General features: G+C 50.7%; 1 protein-coding gene across 2 annotated transcripts in view; it reads right to left on the minus strand.

Annotated features, from left to right (window-relative positions):
* The window catches only part of SF3B1 (splicing factor 3b subunit 1), a 493,451-nt gene that overhangs the window by 180,944 nt on the left and 290,085 nt on the right, over positions 1–22,422 (minus strand). For both annotated transcript variants that reach the window (XM_069615730.1, XM_069615731.1), the window contains 2 exons: positions 19,907–20,032; positions 2,349–2,570 (listed from right to left, as the gene is read on the minus strand). In XM_069615730.1, coding sequence (XP_069471831.1) covers positions 2,349–2,570; positions 19,907–20,032 — 348 coding nt within the window. The remainder of the gene's footprint in view (positions 1–2,348; positions 2,571–19,906; positions 20,033–22,422) is intronic.

Below are 22,422 nucleotides of genomic sequence, written 5' to 3' on the forward strand. Positions count from 1 at the left end.
TTGCAGGGTGCAATGGAGAATAGCAGCCCTACCTTGGGCTTGGCTCTATGTTTCACAAAGTTCTTGAGATCCTCTGGAGGCTACTTCTGGAAGAGCTCCCTCCACCTCGCTACTCTGTTCTTCAGCGCTTTCGAGGACAGCGAGTCACACACTGTACAAGCTTGCCAACCGTGGTCTGGGCCAAGGCAACGTTGGCAGAGGGCGTGGGGGTCTGAAGTTGGGAAGAGCCTGTTGCAGGATGGACACCTGCTGAACCCTGTGAAAGTCGACCTGCGCCGGGGAGGAGTGCGACGCCCGAGGACCAAGTACCTGAATGATAAAGAGTATCCGTGCGTGGAATTCCATGGCAAAAGACGAACCCAGGAGCCCTGGTGAATTCGGCCCATTCCAGTCGACGGGGAAAAAGGGACTGGGGTGTGGCGCTGGAGGGCAGAGTCAGGGCAGTGCATGGTCCCTGGGACGCACCCCCGCGCGCCTCTAAATTTAAAGGGGAAGAAGATTTGTTTCTGGTGAAAAAGGTTCTGTCTCCCATCCCTTGGTAGGGACGCCCGTGCAGTATGGAGGAAAGGGGACAGGATTTAAGAGTATGTTACCCGTGGTTTGTGAGGGCATCGACCTTGGTTTTGCCAATGGCGTCAATAACTGTGCCGAAATCAATGTTGTCGAAGATGGCTTCGATAAGGTCGAATGAGCTTTAGATAGAGGCGCCGTCGAGGAAGGTGTCAATGGAGCCTTCGACACTGATGTATAACAAGTCTTCGACAGAGGCGTCAACAAAACCGGACACAGGTTTCGACGACGGTTTGGATCCCAATGTCATTTTGTCTGACATCACCTTCTGTTTATGCACCGAATGGCCTGTCTTGCTCTTTCTATTAGGTATTGGAGAGGTTTCACTTGACACCCTTGACGATTTCGGTCATCTTTAGAATGAGCTGGGGCATGGTCTTCGCGTGATTTCTTCGAGGGGGTCGGCCCGCATTCTCAAAGATTCTAATCATTGAGGCTCTAAAAGCCTCCCCCTTTCTAGGAGAATCATGCTTAGATGGACAAGTGATGCACTTCTTGGATAAAGTATTTCACAAAGTCCCATAGTTCAAAAAAAAGATCACTGAAGGAACACAAGCTATTCAGCCTGTGCAAGGAGAGTTGAAATCAACTCAGAAAGGTAAGCCAGTGCACTTCAAGGGAGAAAGCACAACATATGACAATAAAGTACATACCCCAAGCCCACCACAGTACCTCTGGGTTGAATAAAGTGTCCCAGTTGCATTTCTCCTTGCTACAGCCAAGCAGACCCTTGTTCCAAAGCCTCAGTCGTGGGGACAAGAGGTAGAATATCTGGCAGGCTCCTGCGGTAGTACTCGGCAGTACTTACATGTCTCCTCTTAGAGAGTAAAAGTCAAGGAAGACCTTACACACAAAATGGCGAAAAAAAAAGACGGGGCCCATTTTGATAAAATGGACACCCATGGGTAATGTACTGTAGCTGAGGGTTCAGCTGCGGTGGAAAAGCACAATGGCAGTATAAATTAAACCACTGCCACCACCCACTTAACACAGGGAGGATAATAAAAAATGTTACATGCAAGACATAAGTGGCTACTAAATAGGCCACCCCCACCCCCAGCACACCACATAAGATGGTGTGTGCTGGACCTACAAAGTAAAAAGTTAAGATCAATTTCACCTTACTATTCTTGGGAACAGTAGTTAATCCTAGAAAGGTTTTTAAACCTTAAGGGACTTCTCAGTGACACTGCACTGCGGGTGCTGTGTGTCACTATACAAAAAGCAGATGCCCATGGAGTTTATCAGACTCCAAAAATAGTTAAAACAAATTCCTAGTCAGAAAAAGGTCCCACTCACGAGTTCAAATTAAAAAGTCCCAAGTTCAGCAAAAGAGCTTGGGGGGCGGGGGGAATCTAAGGTGAGAGGAAATTAGCACAGAAATGAAAATTCTCCCCAACAGGTTATACTTTGCTTGGTGAACCTTAAGTATTGAGTTAGTTTTCATAATTTTATTTGTATTTAAAATAAACCATTATTTTTCCAATACTTAGTATATCAGTGTTTCTTTGAACTATATGTATGCTACAATTTCTTTGTACTGACCTACAGCCCTCTCTTGCTCCTAAATTAAGCCCAACTTCTCTGCCTACTCTACCAAATGTGCTCAGGTGATTCAGCCTTATACTAAACGTGGAGTATTTGTACTGCCTCAGATATCCTTTTAAGAAGCTCTTAGTAGGACTTCCGATAAACTGTCTTAACAAATCCCATCCCCATCTTCCATCTGCTCAGCAAATAATCAAGATGAACAGGAGGTCTTCAATGTTACCACATACCTCAGTAGTCTGTTCCTGGAAGGCATAGAGGATGCCATCAATGAGTTGCTCTTCAAGCTTGTGATCAATATCTGCTGCCCCAAGGTTGCCCATGATTTTTTCAATTGTTTCCATCACCATTTTTCTGTATTGTTCAGCTTCATCTTTCAAATCATCCACAATCCTGGAAATTATTTCAGCAGCTCCCACTTTGTTTGCAAGCTCCACTGTGGTATCAACCAACTGAAAGACAAAGAATTAATATTATGCAATCGAAATGACTGACAAGTTAATCTGAAATGTTGGAAAAAGTGTAATACAACGCAGTAGTATCCAATGTGGAGTATGTTGCACGTCCCAAAACAGTTACTGATCCCTACCTTGGAGCACAATAGTTCAGCTGTGGAAAAAAGGCAGAAATAAGACCTTACCCAAACTAGCACAAAATGAAAAGCCGGACAAGAAATGAAAAGGGTTACATTTAAAATTCAACATTAAAGGCTCGTCTAATAGGAGGAAAACAATGTTAGGAAAGATTTGCTTTTTGGGGCTTTCCTCCCGTACACTTCTATCGGACACCCTTTCTTTTTGCTTTGTTTGGACTCTTGACCTCTCCGCTCATCTCTCACTCTCTTCCCCCCCAAGCCAAGCCTACCACAACACCACAACAGTGCCACCTACCTTCTCGGACATCCAGCCCATGAAGCGTGTGTCAGTTGAGGCTTTTGCCGCCACTCCCCCCCCCCCCCAACCCCTTTCCTCCTTTGGCTGTCTCACATCGTGACACAGTCCTGTCTCAGCTCTACTCTTAAATTTCTGATATTCTTGATGCTCTTGCCCCTGTCATGAGGATTCGCTTGAAGTCCAAAGCCAAGTAAAATTCCTGGTATGACTCTGACCTAACTACACTTAAACTTAAGTGTAGGGCAGCTGAGAGGAGATGAGAGTTACTTGTTCATCCTCTGACAAACTGGCCTATCACCTACTACAAAGGCAATAACGACTGTCCTCACCAAGAAGAGAGTCCACATTCAAGCTCGTGTCTCTGCGGCATCTACCAACTCGGCTGAAGTCTTTAAAATCTGCAAGGAGCTGACCAACCCTGCTGCAGTCTCTACCCCTCCTGTTGCCTCCCCGGCTCTTTGCAATGCCCTTGCCTCTCACTTCATTTCAAAAACCCAGGACATTCTGTCCACCCCCACCCATCCTCTCTTCTCCCCTCCCCTCCTGTGCTTGCTGACCCTCCTTTAGCCCCCCCCCCCACCATCCTTCTAGTCTTTTCATCTCGTCTCCTCAGACTGGGTCGCTAGACAAGTCCGATCTATGAAAGCCTTGTCAAAACTGGTTCATCCCAGTTTTTCTAAAACCATCAAGGACCACACCAACGCCCTTGTTCCGGCCATTGCTGATTTTTACAACTACTCCTTTGCCTCAGGATCCTTCCCCTCCCCTCCCCTCCTCTCTGAAGCACTCCCATGTGCATCCTCTTCTCAAGAAACCCACAGCTGATCCTTCTTGTCCAGCTATCGCCCCAATACTCCCTTTCCGGGCAAACTCCTGGAAAAGTTGGTCATCTCTCAGCTTAACCTTCATTCCAATTCTGTTGGCTGTCTCCATGACCACCAGTCTGGCTTCAGAGCTGCCTCCTGAAAATCTGTGAAGATCTGCTCTCCAACCATGACTCACATATTCCCTCTGTCCTCATCCTCCTCGATCTCTCTTCTGCCTTTGACACAGTCAACCATACCATCCTGCTCAACCGTCTCCGTGAAAACCTGGGCATCACTGATCAGGCTCTGGCCTGGCTGACCTCTTTCTTCTTGGATCAACCCTCCCAGGTCCAACTTGGGTCCTTCCTTTCATCTATCTTCCTCTCTACCTGTGGTGTTCCCCAGGGGTCTAACCTCTCGCCCTGGCTTTTCAACCAATACCTGGCAACTCTCGCCCACTGTATTGCCACTTTCTGCTCAAATTGCCAGTGCTACGCTGACGACAACTCATTTTCAGGCTGCCCTCTGCCACCTCATCTCTCATGTCTGATTGCATAACTGCCATTCAAGATTGGTGTGCTGCCAATGATCTTTGTCTGAATGCCAGCAAGGTGGAGATCCTCCTCATCGGTACACCTTCACCATCCTTTCCCCTCACTCTCCGGCGGGCTTCCCTTGGCCCTCCTCCTAACCCCCCTGGCGTGGCTAAGAACCTCGGGTCATCTTTGACTCCACACTTTCCTTCTCCGCCCACATCGCGGGGGTCTCTAAAAAGTCAAACTTCCTACTGCACTGCCTCAGAGGTACTCTGCCTTTCCTCTCCTTCCCCCAGAAGCTCATGGTCTCCCAAGCTCTGGTTCTCTCCAAGTTGGACTATTGTAACAGCCTCTTTCTAAATCTACCTGCCTCTACTCTCCGCCCTGTGCAACTAATCCAGAACAGGACTGCAAGAATTTTCCTTGGCCTCAAGCCCTGGGATCATATCTCTCCAACTCTAAAATCTCTCCGATGGCTCCCAGTGGATGAGAGGATTAAAATCAAAACCCTCTGCATTGTCCACAAGGCTTTCTGGGGCCTGGGTCCAAAATACCTTCAACTATCCCTCCGCAAAAACCTCACCTCTCAAGCTCTTTGCTCCTCTAACTCCCCCAGGGTCAGTCGCTTTTCAAAGAAACAAGCTGGGGTAGATCTCAGTCTATGGCTGGGTCTTCCCTCTGGAACAGCCTCTCTGCTACTCTAAAACTTGAGAACCATCTCCGGTTCCGGAAGCACCGCAAGACCTTCCTCTTTTCTTCTGCCTTTGCTCCCCCTCTCCCATGCTGATCTGCTCTCTTGGCACTGTGCACCTGGCCACCCTCTGTCCTCCGGGCTCAGGGACCTGCTCACCCAGCCACCCTCCCACACTGCAACCCCTTGCACTGGTGTCTGTATCTGTACCCATATAGTCCCCCCCCCCCCCCATTTTTTCTTCCTGCACTTATCAGACCTACCCTGTCTGCTGCCTTAAACCTAGCACTTGCAAATTCCTGGCTGCACTACCACGGTCCGTTGGTTGGGCTTGGGGTGTTTGCGGTCCGTAGTCGTGTGCTGTTGTGCAAGTCTATGTGCAGTTTGTTTTGTTGTTGCAGTGTAGTGAAGTTTGTGCGGATTGCTGCGTATTAGAGTTGTGGTTGTGTTTGGTTAGAGTTTGAGCGGTGTATGCAGAGAGAAGAGATTGTTAGTGGATTGGTTAGTTGGCATTTCAGTCCTTGCAATTTGGTCTAGGTGTGATGTTTGCTATCATTCACTATTCCTTCTGAGTGTGTGGCACTTGCTAATTTCAAAATTCTGTCTAGATGTGAGGAAGGCTAGTGATCATGATTGTCATCATTCACAGTTTCATCTAAGTGTGGCGCATGCTAGCATTCATAGTCCTGTCTAGATGCGACGCAGACTAAATTCAAGGATTTCCATCTAAGTGTGATACATGCTAACATTAACAATCCTGTTAATCCGCCGCACCCAATTACTGGCCCACTTGGAAACATTACCGTCTATCTTTGCATATATTGCACGTGACAATCCTGTTGCTTACCGCAAAACCACCTGCGACCATCCGATTCTGTTGACCCTACATTTTAACTATACTGCATCATAAACTCTATACCATATCTACCTGTTAGAATTGCCAATAATGCACTTGTTAGATATTCAACTGTATTATCGACCGCTACTCTGACTTTGTTTATTCCCGTGATTGTACTAGTTATTCAATTAAATTCACCGGCCACTGCAACACCCTCAACCTCCGATGACGCGCAGAAAATGATGGAATACATGTGAGGGTTTCACTACGCTCCACACCAAGTTAGATGATATGAATGGGACCATTTCATCCATAAAGGCCCATATCGAAAGGACAGACAGTAGGGTTGCTCAGCTTGAGACAAGGGTTGGCACCGCAGAGGACGGCCTGGTCTCCCTACGCGCAGCTGTGACCACCCGGACCAGCCGGGTCTCTATGGTCGAAAAGAAAAATGACGACCTCAAATCCCGCTCCAGGCGGAATAACCTTCGCATTGTTGGCATACCGGAGGACAACATCAGGCAGCCCATGGAGGGCTATGTAGAGCGTACCCTTTTGACTCTTGGATAACCCCAAGCTTTCGGCACAATTTTCTGTGGAGTGAGCTCACCGCTCCTTGACCGCGAGGCCCAGGACGGGTGCCCCACCCCGTCCCATCATAGCCAGAATCCTCAATTTCCGTGACCGCGATGCCCTGCTCCGGGCTGCCAGGGCCAAGGGTGAGCTTCATCTCGGGGCGGCAAGGATACACTTGTACCCGGATTACTCCGTGGCTGTGCAGCAGGAGCGTAAGACCTTCCTTGCGGTGAAAAAGAGACTTCGGGACCTAGGAGTCAAGTACTCCATGCTCTTCCCCGCCAAACTGAGGATCGAACACTCTAACCAAACACACTTCTTCACGATCCCCGAAGAAGCCTCTAAATTTATAGATTAACACTTTCCTGGTGGATGTAAACAAAGTTAACACAAGTTTTATGGTTTTTCAATATTTGCTATTATACCTGGGCTGCGGGTCGGGGCCGCCACTGCGCTCCCCCCCCCCCCACGATGGCCACTATTCATCGTACTTCATTGCTGTTCATGTTGTTGATGTTGCTCCATTACCTATCTGTGTAGGTATGTTTTCGCACCCTGCTGTTGCATCGTAGACTGTGATGACCATCTCCGGTGGGGTCCCTCTCTCGGAGTTACCCGACCTTTCATCCCACTTTTGTCAATCGTACCCCGGTACCCGGGCCCCCCCAGGCTAAGACCGCATCCAACTATGCTGCTGCCGTGTCTTGGCACACGGCCGCACCCCAAACTCCGATGGGCTCTTTGCTTAAAGATCCGGTCCCGATGTTACTCGCATCCATCCTAAACGCCCTGCTTGATCCTACTACATAGCATAACTCTCCTTACGCTCTCCCAGTTCGCCATTGCCCAGCCGCAAACAGACCCCCAGGCGTTGATGCCTAAGAGTTTATGGTCGTTTTGGTTTTGTTTGGGTTTCGTCCCTCCGATTGGGAGAGGGATGTGGGTGGGGGGTAGGTTGGGAATGTTATGGTTTGAAAAAGACTTGATAGCCTCCAGAGGTGCCGCAGGCACCGCGCCCAATCAATTCATACATATGGTCGGGAGTCCGCATACACCTAGGGTCCACCCAGATCACTTCACTGGAATCCTCTTTTACTTATTCCACCATCACCCCTCCAAATATGGCTGACATAACTCTGACCTTTATGAGCTGGAACGTCAGGGGATTAGGCAACTATAAAAAGATGACAGATTCAGCTCCACGCTGAACGCCACGGAGTGAAGATCCTAGGTCTACAGGAAACCCACGCTCGCTCGGAGCACTGTGAGCATTTGGACAAGCAATGGGGCCCCAGAGGTATTACACTAATTATTCCACTCAGAGCCGAGGCACCCTCACCCTAATACATAAGAGCCTGAAGTTTACGTGTCAGCACTCCCACATAGACCCACTTGGAAGGTTTGTGCTCATCGCCGGTATATTACAGCATCAGGAGATAGTCATCCTAAACATATATGGTCCCAACGTTGACGACCCGGACTTCTACCTTCACCTGGCCACTCTACTCGAGAGCTACCCCCCAATTCCTATTATATGGGGTGGAGACTTCAACACGATACTAGATGTCACCCTGGATAGATCGGGTTCTCGTCCTCGTCAACTCTCTAGGGCAGCCTACTCTGTCCTGACCTCGCTCCCCCCGCCTGGCACTGGTGGACGCCTGGGGCCTGATGTACCCCGACGATCATACATACTCCTTTTACTCCTCCGTGCACGATTCCCACTCCAGAATAGATAGATGGCTCGTCACAGACATACTGATCAGATGCATTACCCGCTTAGCCATCCTTCCCAGGACACTATCAGACCACTCACCTGTACTCATCTCTTTAAACTGGGGTTTAGATGCCAACAAAATAAGACAGTGGAGGATGAGCCCCCCACGCGCTCTTTGACCAGGCGTTTGTCTCTGAGCTCGAGTCCTCTATCGAAGAATACTTTGAGATCAATATAAATTCTGTTTCAACACAAGCGGTGCTCTGGGAGGCCTTTAAAGCACACACTAGAGGGGTTTCCATCTCCAAGTGCAGTGGCATACTGAAAGACATCCGTGCCGATATTGCTGCCAGCGAATCAGCCCTGTCCATCTATGAATCCCAATACGCGGTGGACCACTCCCCGGCTGCTCTAGCGATGCTGGGTTCTTAGCTGGACAGGTTCTGTGGCCTCACCGAGCGCGAGGTTAAATTCCTGGACTCCCCTCAATCGGCGAGGAAATATGGAGAGGGTGAACAGCCAGGCAGAATGCTAGCTAGACTACTGCGCCGCGAATTTGGTGCCCCCAATATCCCAGCCATCTCTAGACCGGATGGCACACCTGCCACATACCCTCAGGACATCAATTCTGAGTTCCTTGGGTTCTACACGTCCCTATATTCGGAGGTAGACAGATCCCAGATTTCTGACATCAATTCCTTTTTAGAGAGCCTTCCTCTATCAGTCTTGTCAGACGACGCTATCGCCTCCCTCGAGAGGCCTTTTGCCCTAGAGGAAATTGTGGAGGCCATTGAGTCACTGGCATCGAGTGACGGGCTCCCGATGGACTTCTATAAACTATTCAAGACCCAAATGGCGCTGCACCTACTTACGCTTTGGGAAGAATCATGCGACAGGGGCATACTTCCACCGTCCCTCCGGGAGGCGTTGATTACAGTGCTCCTTAAATCAGGTAAAAACCCTACGCAGTGCAGCTCATACCGCCCCCTCTCTCTGATTAATAGTGACATCAAAATATTTGCCAAGCTACTTGCTAACCGCTTAGACCCGTACAGGTCCCACATTATCCATCCGGACCAAGCCGGCTTCGTTCCCGGTAGGTCCACTTCCCTCAATTTGAGGAGACTCTTCAATGTAATCAGCAGGATCGACCCCACCACTCAGGCAGTGGCAGCTACATTGGACATGCAAAAGGCATTCGATTCAGTCTCATGGAGATACCTGTGGTGTGTTCTTGAGAAATGTAAATTCGGCCCCAACTTCCGCACTTGTATAAAGCTCCTTTACACCTCCCCGTCGGCCAAGGTACGTACGGAAGATAGGTGCTCTTCCCCTTTTCAGATATTTAGAGGTACACGCCAGGGATGGAACAAGTTACTTACCTGTAACTGTTGTTCTCCAGCATGGGTCTGGCATGGATTCACATGCTCATGAATATTCCCCGTCAGGCTGGGAATACTCGGTAAAGAAAAATCAGTATCAGTTTCGTTTCTGATCTGTCTTTCGTAGTAGTAACCAATCACTGATCTCTGCGTCATACTGACCACAGCCAATGACTGCCATCTCCCTAAGCCCCGCCTCTGGCAGCCATCTTCAGATTTGGTAGCACGTGAAGTGGCAGTATGATCAAGTGAAGAGCCGCAGAGGGGTAGGCGGGAGGGTTCGCATGTGAATCCATGCCAGACCCATGCTGGAGAACAACAGTTACAGGTAAGTTACTTGTTCCTTCTCCAGCATGGGGTCTGGCATGGATTCACATCCACAGCACTGCTTGGCCGACCCTGGACTCCTCCCTGGAATCCCGATCGACACAGTAGAATTTCGTGAAGGTGTGCGTCGAACTCCACGTAGCAGCCCTGCAGATGTCCAGCAAGGGCACACCAGATAGGAACGCTGCGGTAGCTGCGATCGCTCTGGTGGAATGGGCTCTCGGACGGCCAGGCAGCGGTCGGTTTGCCAACCGATGACAGTACATGATACAGCCGGAGAGCCATCTGGAAATGGAAGCCTTCGAGAGAGCCTTCCCCTGATTGACAGGTCCAAAGTTCACAAAAAGTTGTGACGTCTTCCGAAAACTCTTCGTGCGGTCCACGTAGAACTTCAGCACTCTAGCCACATCCAGCGAGTGCAAAGTCCTTTCAGCCGGCGACGAAGGCGACGGGAAGAAAACAGGCAACACCAAGGGTTCGTTGAGGTGGAAGTCCGACGGCACCTTGGGCATGAAGGAGGGGTGCATCCTGAGCACTACCCTCGTGTCGTGAAAAGTCAAGTAGGGGGGCTTGCAGGATAGGGCCTGGATCTCTCCCACCCGTAGCGCGGAGTTGATGGCCACAAGAAACGCTGTTTTCCACAACAAGAACTTCAACGGAGCTGAGTGCAGAGGCTCGAACGGAGGTCCTATGAGCTTGGTCAGCACCACGTTGAGCTCACACGCCGGGGCCGGGGCCTTCACCGGCGGGAACCATCTGAACAGTCCCTTCATGAATTCTTTCACCAGACAAGACCACAAAGACGTCCGTCCCGTGGTTCTGGTGTATCGGGAGATCGCAGCAAGATGAATCTTGATGGAAGCGTGCGCCAGTCCAGCCTTGGCCAGCTTCAGCAGGTACGGCAGTACTTGAGGAGCCGTAATCCGTAGAGGGTTAATCTTCTGTGCATGGCACCAGACAGAGAACCTCTTCCATTTGTGTCCGTAGCATTTAGGAGTTGAGGACGCCCTGGCCTTTGCAAGAACCTCTCTGCAGTCGGCCGGTATGTCGTAACCTCCAAACTCTAACGCTGCAGGAGCCAGGCCTGCAAGTTCAGCGACTTCAGGTCGTGATGGAGGATGGCGCCTCCCTCCCTGGAGAGAAGATCCGTGTCCACTGGCAGCTTGATTGACGGGGACGCTGACAAGTCCAGAAGGTCCGGGAACCATATCTGCCTCGGCCACGCAGGTGCGACGAAGGATCATCCTGCACCATGACCTCTTAAGCTGGTTGATGAGCCGGATCAGCAGCGGCAATGGAGGGAACGCATATAGGAACAGGCCTTCCCAGGGGAACGAGAAAGCATCACCCATGCTCCTCGGCTGGGGAAACCTGCTGGCGAACCTCCGGCACTTGGAGTTCGTCGCCGTCGCGAACAGATCGATCTGGGGCATGCCCCACCGTCGGAAGAGGCGGTCCACTAGATCCTGTCGTAGTTCCCACTCGTGGCACGAGCGCAGCTCTCTGCTGAGCGAGTCGGCGATGGTGTTTTTTATCCCCGCCAGATGAAACGGCACCAGAAACATCCCTTGGGCGACGGCCCAATGCCACAGATCCTGAGCCTCCTTGGACAGGGCTGGGGATCTTGTACCGCCCTGCTTCCTGATGTAGAACATGGTGGTGGTGTTGTCGGTGAAGATCCTCACCACCTTGCCCTTGAGGGACGGAAGAAAGGACCTGAGGGCCCAAAACACTGCACAGAGTTCCAGGACGTTGATATGGAGGGACTTCTCCGTCGGTAGCCAAAGGCCCCTCGCGTGCAGATTTTCGGTGCGCTCCCCACCCTTCCAGGGAGGCATCCGTGGTCACCATCTTCTGGTGGCCCGGGGTCCGGAAGTCCATGCCCGCCGTCAGATGCGCGTGGGTGCCTCACCACCGGATCGCTCGTCGGAAGCTCTCGTCGAATGTGATCCTGTCCTCGAAGCTGCCCGTCGTCTGGATCCAGCGAGCGTCCAGGAACTCCTGTAACGGGCGCATCCGAAGCCTGCACAGGCGGATGAGATAAATGCAAGAAGACATCATTCCGAGGAAGGACTTGATGGACCTCACCCTGGTCGCGTCCGCAACAAGCATCCGCTGTACCTTGCCCAAGATGGCCCTCGTCCTTTCTTCCGACGGAGAGGCCAGAAGCGCCACTGTGTCGAGCTTCGCTCCCAGAAACAGTGCGTCTTGAGCGGGCACCAGGTGGGACTTGGCGTAGTTTATGGAGAATCCCAGGTCCGTGAGTAGTTGGACGGTCCTCGCCGTGTGCTCCGCGGCGAGCTCCTTTGTCTTTGCTCGGATGAGCCAGTCGTCCAGGTAGGGGTAGACGTCGATCCCCTCCAGGCCCAGCCGCGCCGCCACCGGTGCGAGGCACTTGGTGAACACCCTGGGTGCCGACCTCAATCCGAAGGGAAGGGCTCTGAACTGGTAGTGACGCCCTTGGACCACGAATCTGAGAAACTTTCAGTGTCCCTTTAGGATGGGAATATGGAAGTAGGCATCCTCCAAATCCAACGACGACAGGAAATCACCCTCCTCCAGCTGACCCAGGACGTGCTGGAGGGTGACCATCCGGAACTTCTGTGCCTTGATGAATTTGTTCAGTCGTCGTAGGTCCAGGATGGGACGCCATCCTCCCGTCTTCTTCACGAGGAAGTATCTTGAGTAGACTCCAGAGCCCCGAAGCCTCTTTGGGACGGGCTCGATGGCGCCTTTGAGCATCGCCTTTACCTCCAAGAGAAGTTGAGGGACGTGATGTTCCTTCCTGGCCACGGGGGGGACGCGCGTGCACTTCTTTAGAAACTAGAGCGCGTGACCCTGGGCCAGGGCGTCCAGCACCCAACGGTCGGTGCAATGGACTCCCACACGCTGATGAAGCTCGCCAGCTGGCCTCCCACCGGGGTGCTTCGGTGGGGGCCCGACCCCACGGCCGGTTCAGTCCTGCTTGGACGAGGCTTTGCCGCCTTGTCCTCCTTGGCGACGGCGGCGGGGTCCGCCCGACTTGCCTCGTCCCCTGTAGGCTTCCTGTGACGACGAACGGGCCGCTTGACGATAGGTGGAAAATCCGCCGCCGGATCCTTTAGAGGCACCCTGCTTGCCTCCGCCGCTCTGAAAGGGCGGCCGTCGTTGCTGGGGAACAACAAGAGCCCGGGCCGTCTCCGTCTTGATGGCTTGTAGGGAATCGTCCACTGTTTTCCCAAACAGGTTGCTCCCCTCGAACGGCATGTCCAAGACTCTGGTCTGCACGTCCTGATGGAAGTCAGTTGCCTTGAGCCATCCACGCCGTCTAAGGCACACGCCGTTGCCCAACTGGCGAAATCCAGTGTCAGCGATGTCCGTCGCTATCGTAATGGCGTGGTCCGACGCCACTTCTCCTTCCTGCAAGATTTCTAGGGCCTCCGCCCTCTTGTCGTCTGGTAAGAAGTCCAGCAGGGGGGCGATTTTGTACCACAATTCCCTGTCGTAGCGGGCTACGATAGCCAAGGTGTTGGCAGCCTTAATCGTCGTCGCTGCCGATGAGATGACTGCGTCCCATCGTGTCCAATTTCTTTTTCCCTCGCCGTCCGGCGGGGAGATTGACGTAGAGGCCGAGGCCCCCCCCCCCCGCTTATTTCCTGGCCGCCGCGGAGACGACCAAGTCTGGGGTCGGCTGTGCCCGAAGGCACAAGGGGGCCGCGTCCGGGACCCGGTACTTCTTCTCGTACCGATCCCTTCTCGCAGGCGTTGTGGATGGGTTCTTGAGGAGGGCGAGACCCTCATCCCAGATATCGTCCAGTAGAGGTACAGCGAGGACCGTCTTCCTCTTGGTCTTGCGCTGTTGATAAAGGAAACCTTCCTTCTTCTCTTCCGGGCAGAGCTGGAAAAGCTTGCATGCCCTGGCGATCATGGCATGAAACGATCCAATCTCGTCGGGCGGGGAAGCCCGGGGAGGAGGTGACGACGGGAGATCCTCGTCGTAAACCTCGTCGTCTGTGCCCGTCGCGGCCGTGTCAGTCCCCGTATCATCCCCACGGGTCGTGGACGGGGAGGAGGTCTGAGCAGGGCGCGATGGTTGAAAAGGAGGTGGAGGATGAATCCTTCTCTTAGGAGGAGGGCTCCCAGAAGGGCCTGGCTCCGGGTCCCCCGTCGGGAGAGGTTCCTCCGTTGGTGGTAACGGCAATCTCGTCCTTCTCTCCGAGCATAAGGACTGTATAGCCAACAAAATGGCCGCCGAGTTGTCTTGCGGCACTGGTTGAGGGGAGTCCGACGGGCAGTCAGGAGCCCCGTCGGCACCCTCGACGTTCTCGTCGTCTCCTACGTCGGGGGTCCTGTCGATGGGCATGAAAGAGGACTCCCTCCGCGGTGGCAGGGAGACTCTGGGCCCAGAGGTCGCCACCACTGGTGTAGCCTCCACAGGCTGAGCCAGGGCCGCCGCGACTGTCTCGATCGAGGCCTTGGCCGGTTGGATTAAGGCTTTCACTACCTTAGGTGCACTCACCGCCTTCTCCTTGGGGGGAGGGTCACCGCCTCGCTCCCCCTCCGATGGGGACTTCGAGCTCGACCAGGGTCTCTCCAGGAGCTTCGCCGGGTGCTCGGCCTTCCTCTTACCCGAGCCAGAGCGTTGGCTCATGGTTGATGGCGCAGGGGAGGATGCGCCCTGCCTGGCGCCCGTAGAGCCCGACCGTTCGGTGCTCCCGGTGCCAGCGGACTCGCGGTGCTTGGCCTTCTGTTGGACCCCCCCGTCGCCGGGGCGCCCTCAAAGGTCTTAGAAGACCGCTCGGACTTCTTCTTCTTCTTCTTCTCGCCTGACTGGCTCTTACCTTCCAGCCAGTTGGCGAGACGCAGATGGCGGTCCTTCATGGTCCGCTCCGACATATTGTCGCAAAACGCACAGTCCTTCTCCACGTGCGTCTTGTCCTCATGCAGGCAGTAGATGCAAAGGGAGTGTTTGTCCTCCTTAAAGACATTCTGAAGCTGGCATCCAGGGCAGACCCTGAACAGCTTTCCGGGCATCGAGCTTCCCTTCTCCTGGGCCATGATCGAGATGGGCCTGAGAAACTTCTGGAGTCCTCCAAAAGCGTGGCTCGACAAAATCTTAACCCTTGAGGGGCGTAGAAGAATCTGACACGGGTCCCCGTTGATCGGATAAAGAAACGGTGGAGCTTGAGGCTCTTTTGACCGAAAGAGAAAATTTTCCTAAGAAAAAGCGCGAAAAAAGCACTACACCTCGAGAGCAATAGCACGAGGATCCCAACACTTGAACGTGCAGTAAAAATCTGAAGATGGCTGCCAGAGGCGGTGCTTAGGGAGATGGCAGTCATTGGCTGTGGTCAGTATGACGCAGAGATCAGTGATTGGTTACTACTACGAAAGAGAGATCAGAAACGAAACTGATACTGATTTTTCTTTACCGAGGATTCCCAGCCTGACGGGGAATATTCATGAGCATGTGAATCCATGCCAGACCCCATGCTGGAGAAGCCCCTTTTCCCCTGCTCATCTTTGCTATTGCCATGGAGCCCTTCGCTGACATGATTAGACAATCGCATTCGCACAGGGGGTTGCGCACAACTGGCCAGACTGACATAGTCTCCCTCTACGCTGACGATACCCTGCTGTATGTTCGATGCCTGGCAGTCAACCTTTTGCCTATACTGACAGATGTGGCTCAATTTGGTGACATATCCGATTTGAAGGTTAACTGTTCTAAATCTACATTGTTTCCACTCACAGACTCCACACTGGCGCCCCCCGATCTACATGGGTTCAACTGGTCTCCTAACAGTTTCACCTACTTAGGGGTGGTGGTCTCCCGGCACACCCCTCAGTTGAGCGATGATAACTTCCATACTTATTTAACTAACCTGGAGGCTAAAACCTCCGGCTGGACTAAACTTCCCCTTTCGCTTGCTGGCAGGATTGGAACAATCATGATTGTATTGCCTCAATTACTGTACCGATTTACCAATCTGCCTCTATGGCCAGGGGACACTTTTTTTCGAACACTGCGCCGCATATGTAACACCTTCCTCTGGCACTCCGGGGCCGTCCGCCTCAAATTTTCCACACTATCCGCCCCTAAGGTGTTGGGCCGTTTCAGCGCACCCGTTTTTGTCAGAAACTGGTTGGTGGCCCAATCACAGTTTGCTGCATTCTGGTTCAATACCACTGATCCCCCCCCCCCCCACCCCACCCCCCACATGTTCGCCTCAAGAAGCTAACTGACTGTGATCGGTTCCCTGGTCCTCCAACCGATCTCCCCTGATTCAAACTCTGTGAATCCAGTAGTCAGTACATCCCTGGCCTTGTCCAAATTCTGGTCCATGGTTGACACTCCCTACCCCTTCCACAGGGATCTCCCACTGTGGAACTTCCTGCCCGATGTTCCACACGTTCCACTTTCAGTGGTCACTCGCTGGGCCGCTGCTGGCTTCTTGTCTCTGCGCGATGCCTTTAAGCAGGGAAACTTTATAGAATAATCTCACCTTCCTCCCTCACTTAGGCACCGACCCTTGGTGTGGCTACAGTACTCGTCACTCCGCGGACATCTTAAGGCCAGATACTCGCACTTCCCTGCCTTACCCCCTGATGAACTTATAGTGGAGGAGCTCTGCTCCTATCTTTCCTTCAGAGGCAAGGTGTCGAGGGTTTACTCCTTATTACAGACTAGAGCGGCCCCCCACTTCATCGAGCTGCGGCGCAAATGGGAGGAGGACCTTGGCTCTGAGATCACTGATGAGGTGGGCTCAGATGTGCGCTCGTACCCACGAGGTGCCCTACACAACACTAAATTTAAACTCATCCAGTTCAAAATCTTGCACAGGTATCATTATACACCCATGAACTCCATCGTATGTTTGATGCTAACCCCCCCCCTCCTGTCCCAGGTGTGGCGCAGATCAGGCTACCTACATACACATGTGGCTCTGTCCCCGGCTATCCCAATTTTGGCTAGACATTTGCTCTACATTGTCTGACATTCTTGAACACCCGATAGCCCCTACCCCACTGACTGCTTTTTCCATGACTTCCCCTCAGTTACCTCGTGACTCTAAGAAACTGGCAGGTCTCTGCATGCTGCTGGCAGTCCGCTGTATATTACTATGTTGGCTCCGCCCTAGAGCGCCTACCTATACACAATGGCTCAGATCGGTTACATGGGCTCACGACACTGAGCAGTCCTGGAGTGCGATGCAGTGTTCGCGCTCCAGGCCGAGGGATGTCTGGCCGAGATTCCGAGACTATATCTCTGCCTTGGCCTCACCATCAACTTCCCCCTCCGCTTCCCCAGGTGGTTCCCCTTAGCTGATGACCTGTTAAGGTGTATGTAGTAATAACTTGTATTCTGGCTTTTACCAATATGTCATATTTTATTCATTTGTACTGTCTAATATTCGCATTGCTAGTTCTCAGCGCTGGTGCCATGTGGCTCCCTCTGTTTTCTTTGTTGTGCTGTCAAGTTAATAAAAAAGAATTAAAAAAAAAAAGAAAAGCCAGGGCGAGAGGTTAAACCTCTGGGGAACACCACAGGTAGAGAGGAAGATAGATGAAAGAAAGGACCCAAGTTGGACCTGGGAGGGTCGATCTGAGAGGAAAGAAGTCAGCCAGGCGAGAGCCTGATCAGTGATACCCAGGTTTTCACGGAGAAAGTTGAGCAGGATGGTATGGTTGACCGTGTTGAATGCAGAAGAGAGATAGAGGCTGATGAGGACAGAGGGAATGTTAGAGTCAAGGTTGGAGAGCAGATCTTCATGGATGTTCAGGAGAACAGTTTCCGTGCTTCTGGCAGCTCCGAAGCCAGACCGGTGGTCATGGAGACAGCCAAATGAATTGGAATGAAGGTTAAGCTGAGAGATGGGCAACTTTTCCAGGAGTTTGCCCAGAATGGGAGTAATGGAAATTAGGCAATAGTTCGCTAGATGAGAACGTTCAGCTGTGGGTTTCTTGAGAAGAGGATGCACAAGGGAGTGCTTCAGAGGGGAGGGGAAGGATCCTGAGGCAAAGGAGTGGTTGCAAAAATCAGCAAGGGCCGGAGCGTGGGTGTCAATGTGGTCCTTGATGCTTTTAGAGGAACAGGGATGAACCTGTTTTGACGAGGCTTTCATAGATTGGACTTGTCTAGCGACCTTGTCAGGGGAGAAAAGAGGAAAGGACGAGAAGGATGGAGGGGGGGGGGGTGGCTGAAGGAGGGTCAGCAAGCACAGATGGAGAGGGGAGAGGAGGGGCATGGGTGGAGAGGGTGGACAGGATGTCCTGGGTTTTTTAAATTAAGTGAGAGGCAAGGACATTGCAAAGAGCTTGGGAGGCAACAGGAGGGGTAGAGACTGCATCAGGGTTGGCCAGCACCTTGCAGATTTTAATGAGTTCGGCCGAGTTGTTAGATGCCGCAGAGACACGAGCTTGAATGTGGACTCTATTCTTGGTGAGGACATAGTCTCGGTATTGCCTTTGTAGCTGGCGACAGGCCAGTTTGTCAGAGGATGAACAGGAAGTCCTCCATTTCCTCTTAGCTGCCCTACACTTACGTTTAAGTGTAGCTAGGTCAGAGTCATACCAGGAATTGCACTTGGCTTTGGACTTCAAACGGATCCTCATGACAGGGGCAAGAGCATCAAGAGTATCAGAAATTGAAGAGTAGAGCAGAGACGGGGCTGTGTTAGGATGTGAGACAGCCAAAAGGTGAAGGGGGGTGGTGGGGAGAAAGTGGCAGCAAAAGCCTCAACTGACACACGCTTCATGGGTACACAGCAGTAGAAAGTTTAATACAGTAGCACCTGGATTTAGGACATCTAGATAGTGGGAGAAACACCTAAATGGGGTTTCCAATCAGGACAGTCAGCCCCACAGTGGGAACTGGTTCTATTGAGGCACTCTGGCAGAAAAAGGGCAGGGGAGTGAACAACTCCTCCCCCACTTCCTGCCTTTGAAGACACAAAGGAGCCTAGGTGGGGACACCCAAGGTTTACTGTCAAAGGCAAAAAAACAGACCTACCCCCTCCAAGAATGGTAGAAGGGCTGACAAAGGACAACCACATGAGAAATTGCAAAAAAAGGAGCCACCATTTTAGAAGATAGGTGACCCTATTGTGCACAACTGAGAGTTGTCTGCGGAAAGAAATGGCACAAGAGTTGGTAGAACACGTCCACTGCTACCAGCCATAACTGTAGGACTATCTCACTGACAAAGAATTCACAGGAGCAGAGAAGGGGGATACTAGGTATCCCCTTAACACTCCACAAAAGGTGGTATGTGCTAATCACTCATATGTAAAGGTTTTAGGAAGGCTACAAAGTATACCTCTTTCCTTAAGAACAGTAGTTCTTAGGGAAACTGAAAGTATATACAAAGGAGAACCCAAAGAGTGCCGAACAACACTGCATGCTACAAAAGTGTAACAGATGCCTTTAAGAGATATGGAGGAAAGCAGACTCCATAGAATGAGGTAATACAAAAAGTACAGAGTTCCCAAACACCAGAGCAAATAATGAATGAGCGGAAAACAGGCTCCCATCATTCGGTATTGAAAGCAAAAGGTCCAGCAAAACATGCTGGGGGTCTCACTAGGAGAGTGGATGAAGCATAACAGATAAATGTTCCTAACACAAACTAGTTGGGTGAGGGTGGCGCGGAAATCCAGAATTGTGCAGGAATGCAGTTTGAAATGTCTGCACCAGAGTGTTCTGTGCACAATTTACACACAAACTCTTCATGCCGGTCCACAATGACTGGAAGCCGGCAGGAAAAAAGCATAAAATCTGCGCTGATCCAGGGTTCCCGTCTATCACCGAAGCATGCAGGGATTCATTGATCAATCTCCAACCTGTCCAGGAACTCAACATTATCAGTGAGGAAAAAGTCTGCCCGCAACTTTGCAAGCTTTTTCAAAATAGTTGAAAAGGCTCATTTGAAGGAGTCTGTTCACTAAAACAAGAACTTGTAAATGCAACACTCAAAAGGGTCCCCCCTTTTCTTTTAACAAGGCTGGAATAACTGCTCATCAACGACAAAGCCAGAACCATACCTGTCTGTAGTTTCTCCGATCCAATGCCATTCTGTGCTGCCAAAAATGCTTGAAAAACGGAGGTAGAATTTCTGTTTTGATATAGTTCGCCTCCACACCATCAGTGCCACAACACTGCTTCACCACCTAGAAAACCAACATATTAAATGTAATGCAGTACTGATGAAGGACATAGGTCTGTACATTTTGCATCAGTAAAACAAAAGGAATAGTTATTTAACTAAAGCTACAGTTCCAGGATGTGCATCTTCCCAATTCATAAACGTTAGGCAGATAACAGGAATACAAGTTTCAAAAGACTTTTTTAAAAGCTTGCACTTTTTGCACTTCTGTTTGAAATGAATTACACAGATGTATTTGCATATGTGTATGTAGGGTAGGAGAGTCAGGGACTCGGGGGTCCTCCCATTAAAAAGGAAATTTAATGTTTAATTCACGTCAACCAAAGGTGCAAGAACAAAGTGCAGACTTCAACATAGGAGGGAAGCAACCTTAGTGGAGGTGCATATGTTACCCACAAAAACCTTAGGAAGAGAGGGGTGCATAACAGATACAGTACACACGCCAATATCAAATAAGAGATTGTCCACACTACAGTTCTATAAAAATACATTCCTCATATAGAAAAGGTAAAAGATGTACACTACACTAAAAGGTAAGTAAACAATTCAAAACAAAGTATGCAACACTATCAGGTCAGAAGCAAGTTTTCGAAATTTTAGTAAAGATTTTTCCCCTAGAGGAGCGACAACAGTTACAGGCAAGCAACATTATTTTCCCAACTAGGGCAGTAAAGAGTTTTATAACAAGGCAGTTTGATTTTATGGCACCAGTAGCTGGGAGGAAAAAAACAATCTGAGGGTCCTCGACGCGTGAGGGATTGTGGGTACAACGCACGTCACTATAGGGATAGTATTTCAGACACGCCTTGTCGACGTCCCTTTTCGACTACGAAAAACAAAATGCAATACTCCGCAGTGACCACTGGATGTCGGACCTATGCACAGCATGTGATTCTAAGCAGATTAACAAACATCAGAACATTATTTTCCCAACTAGGGCAGTAAAGAGTTTTATAACAAGGCAGTTTGATTTTATGGCCTGCTTTCCCTCGATTGACATTTATAAAACTCTGTTAGGCAAGATTGTATGCAGTACCCTTTGGGTGCACTACAACAATCCTGACCTCCTGGCAATAGGAACCCAATCTTTGGTATAAATCTGTACTACACAGGTTAGTATTTCGTTGACCAGCCAGGCTTATCTCAAGAGGGGTCAATGTGAGCTGTAGTGGAGTTAGAGATTTACAGTGACAAGTAACCAAAAACTCTTACACACAAGGTTTCTTGATTAAACAATTATTAATTTATTTAACAGTCAGTTTGAGTAAGCCTTCTTCAGAAGGTTCAATACAATAGTAACATACAAAAGACACTCCGAAATACACACTCTTAATATTTCTAAATCAGTAAGTACCCTTTTGGGGTGGCACACAATACACTTCCTCCACCCTTAGGTCACTTTAGTAATTAGGACACCGGACATTAATATACCACTTTTTGCATTTAGAATCAGGCTTATGAGTATGTTGCAGAAAAAGGTTATTGGAACAAAACAAGAGATCACACAAATATTCTGAAGCTGGTAAGCACTTTTGGTAACCCCCCCAATGCAAAGTTAACTCCTTCCTGGAAGGAATGTCAGAGGGAAGAATCATTTAGGGAGCCAGGCTAGGCCAAAGTCAATTGGGCAAAAGTTTAGGTGAGCTGAAGCACTTCTTGCAGGCAAGTTAAAGTCTTGCACAATGTTTTAGAAGTCTTTGTAGAAAAGAAGAAATCAAAGTATGGCCATGAGCTAATTAGGCTTGCGAGGTAAAGAAGCTGTTAGCAACTCTACAAAGCAACCAAGACAAGTCTCAACTGAGGACAAGTAAGGTTACAACAAGAGGTAAGTTCTTAGACTGTACAGTATCTTTGGTTAGAAGAAAAGGGTTTTGGGTGGCTTCTGCTCCTGTGCAGCTCTGCAGACCCCGTGTTCCTGGGCCTCAGTCGTGGGGATGAGAGGGAGGATGTCTGGAGGACTCCTGCACTGCAACGGGACAATCGGCGACAGAAAAGGTACTTCGCAGCTTCAGCTCCTTGTGTCTAAGCAAATAGCAACACTGCCGACTCGTGGCTGTCAAGATGGGATTTCCTTGCATCTGGGGTCCAGCACTCTGTTGAGGTGGCTCAGGCCCAGTCAGTCCTGCTTCCAGGGAGTCCGAAGGATATTCTTGGAGCTCTTGGCCAACTTAAAAGCAACTCACACAGTCTGGTGTTCCTCTGCCTGGCTATTCGGTCCCAGCAGCAACTGCAGTGGAATTTCAACCAGCTCCGAGAGGATGTCCAGGTGTCTTACTTTAGTGGATTGGTCCCAACAACTCAAGGGGAGAAGTCGTCCTTGCAGGGCTTCTCTACTCGAAACGAAATTGGAGTTTCAGCACAACAGCAGGGCTTTGCTGGGCAAACCAATGGTCC

This window comes from Ambystoma mexicanum, chromosome 9, assembly GCF_040938575.1.
Source record: "Ambystoma mexicanum isolate Mex_15411 chromosome 9, UKY_AmexF1_1, whole genome shotgun sequence".
Lineage (NCBI taxonomy): Eukaryota > Metazoa > Chordata > Amphibia > Caudata > Ambystomatidae > Ambystoma > Ambystoma mexicanum.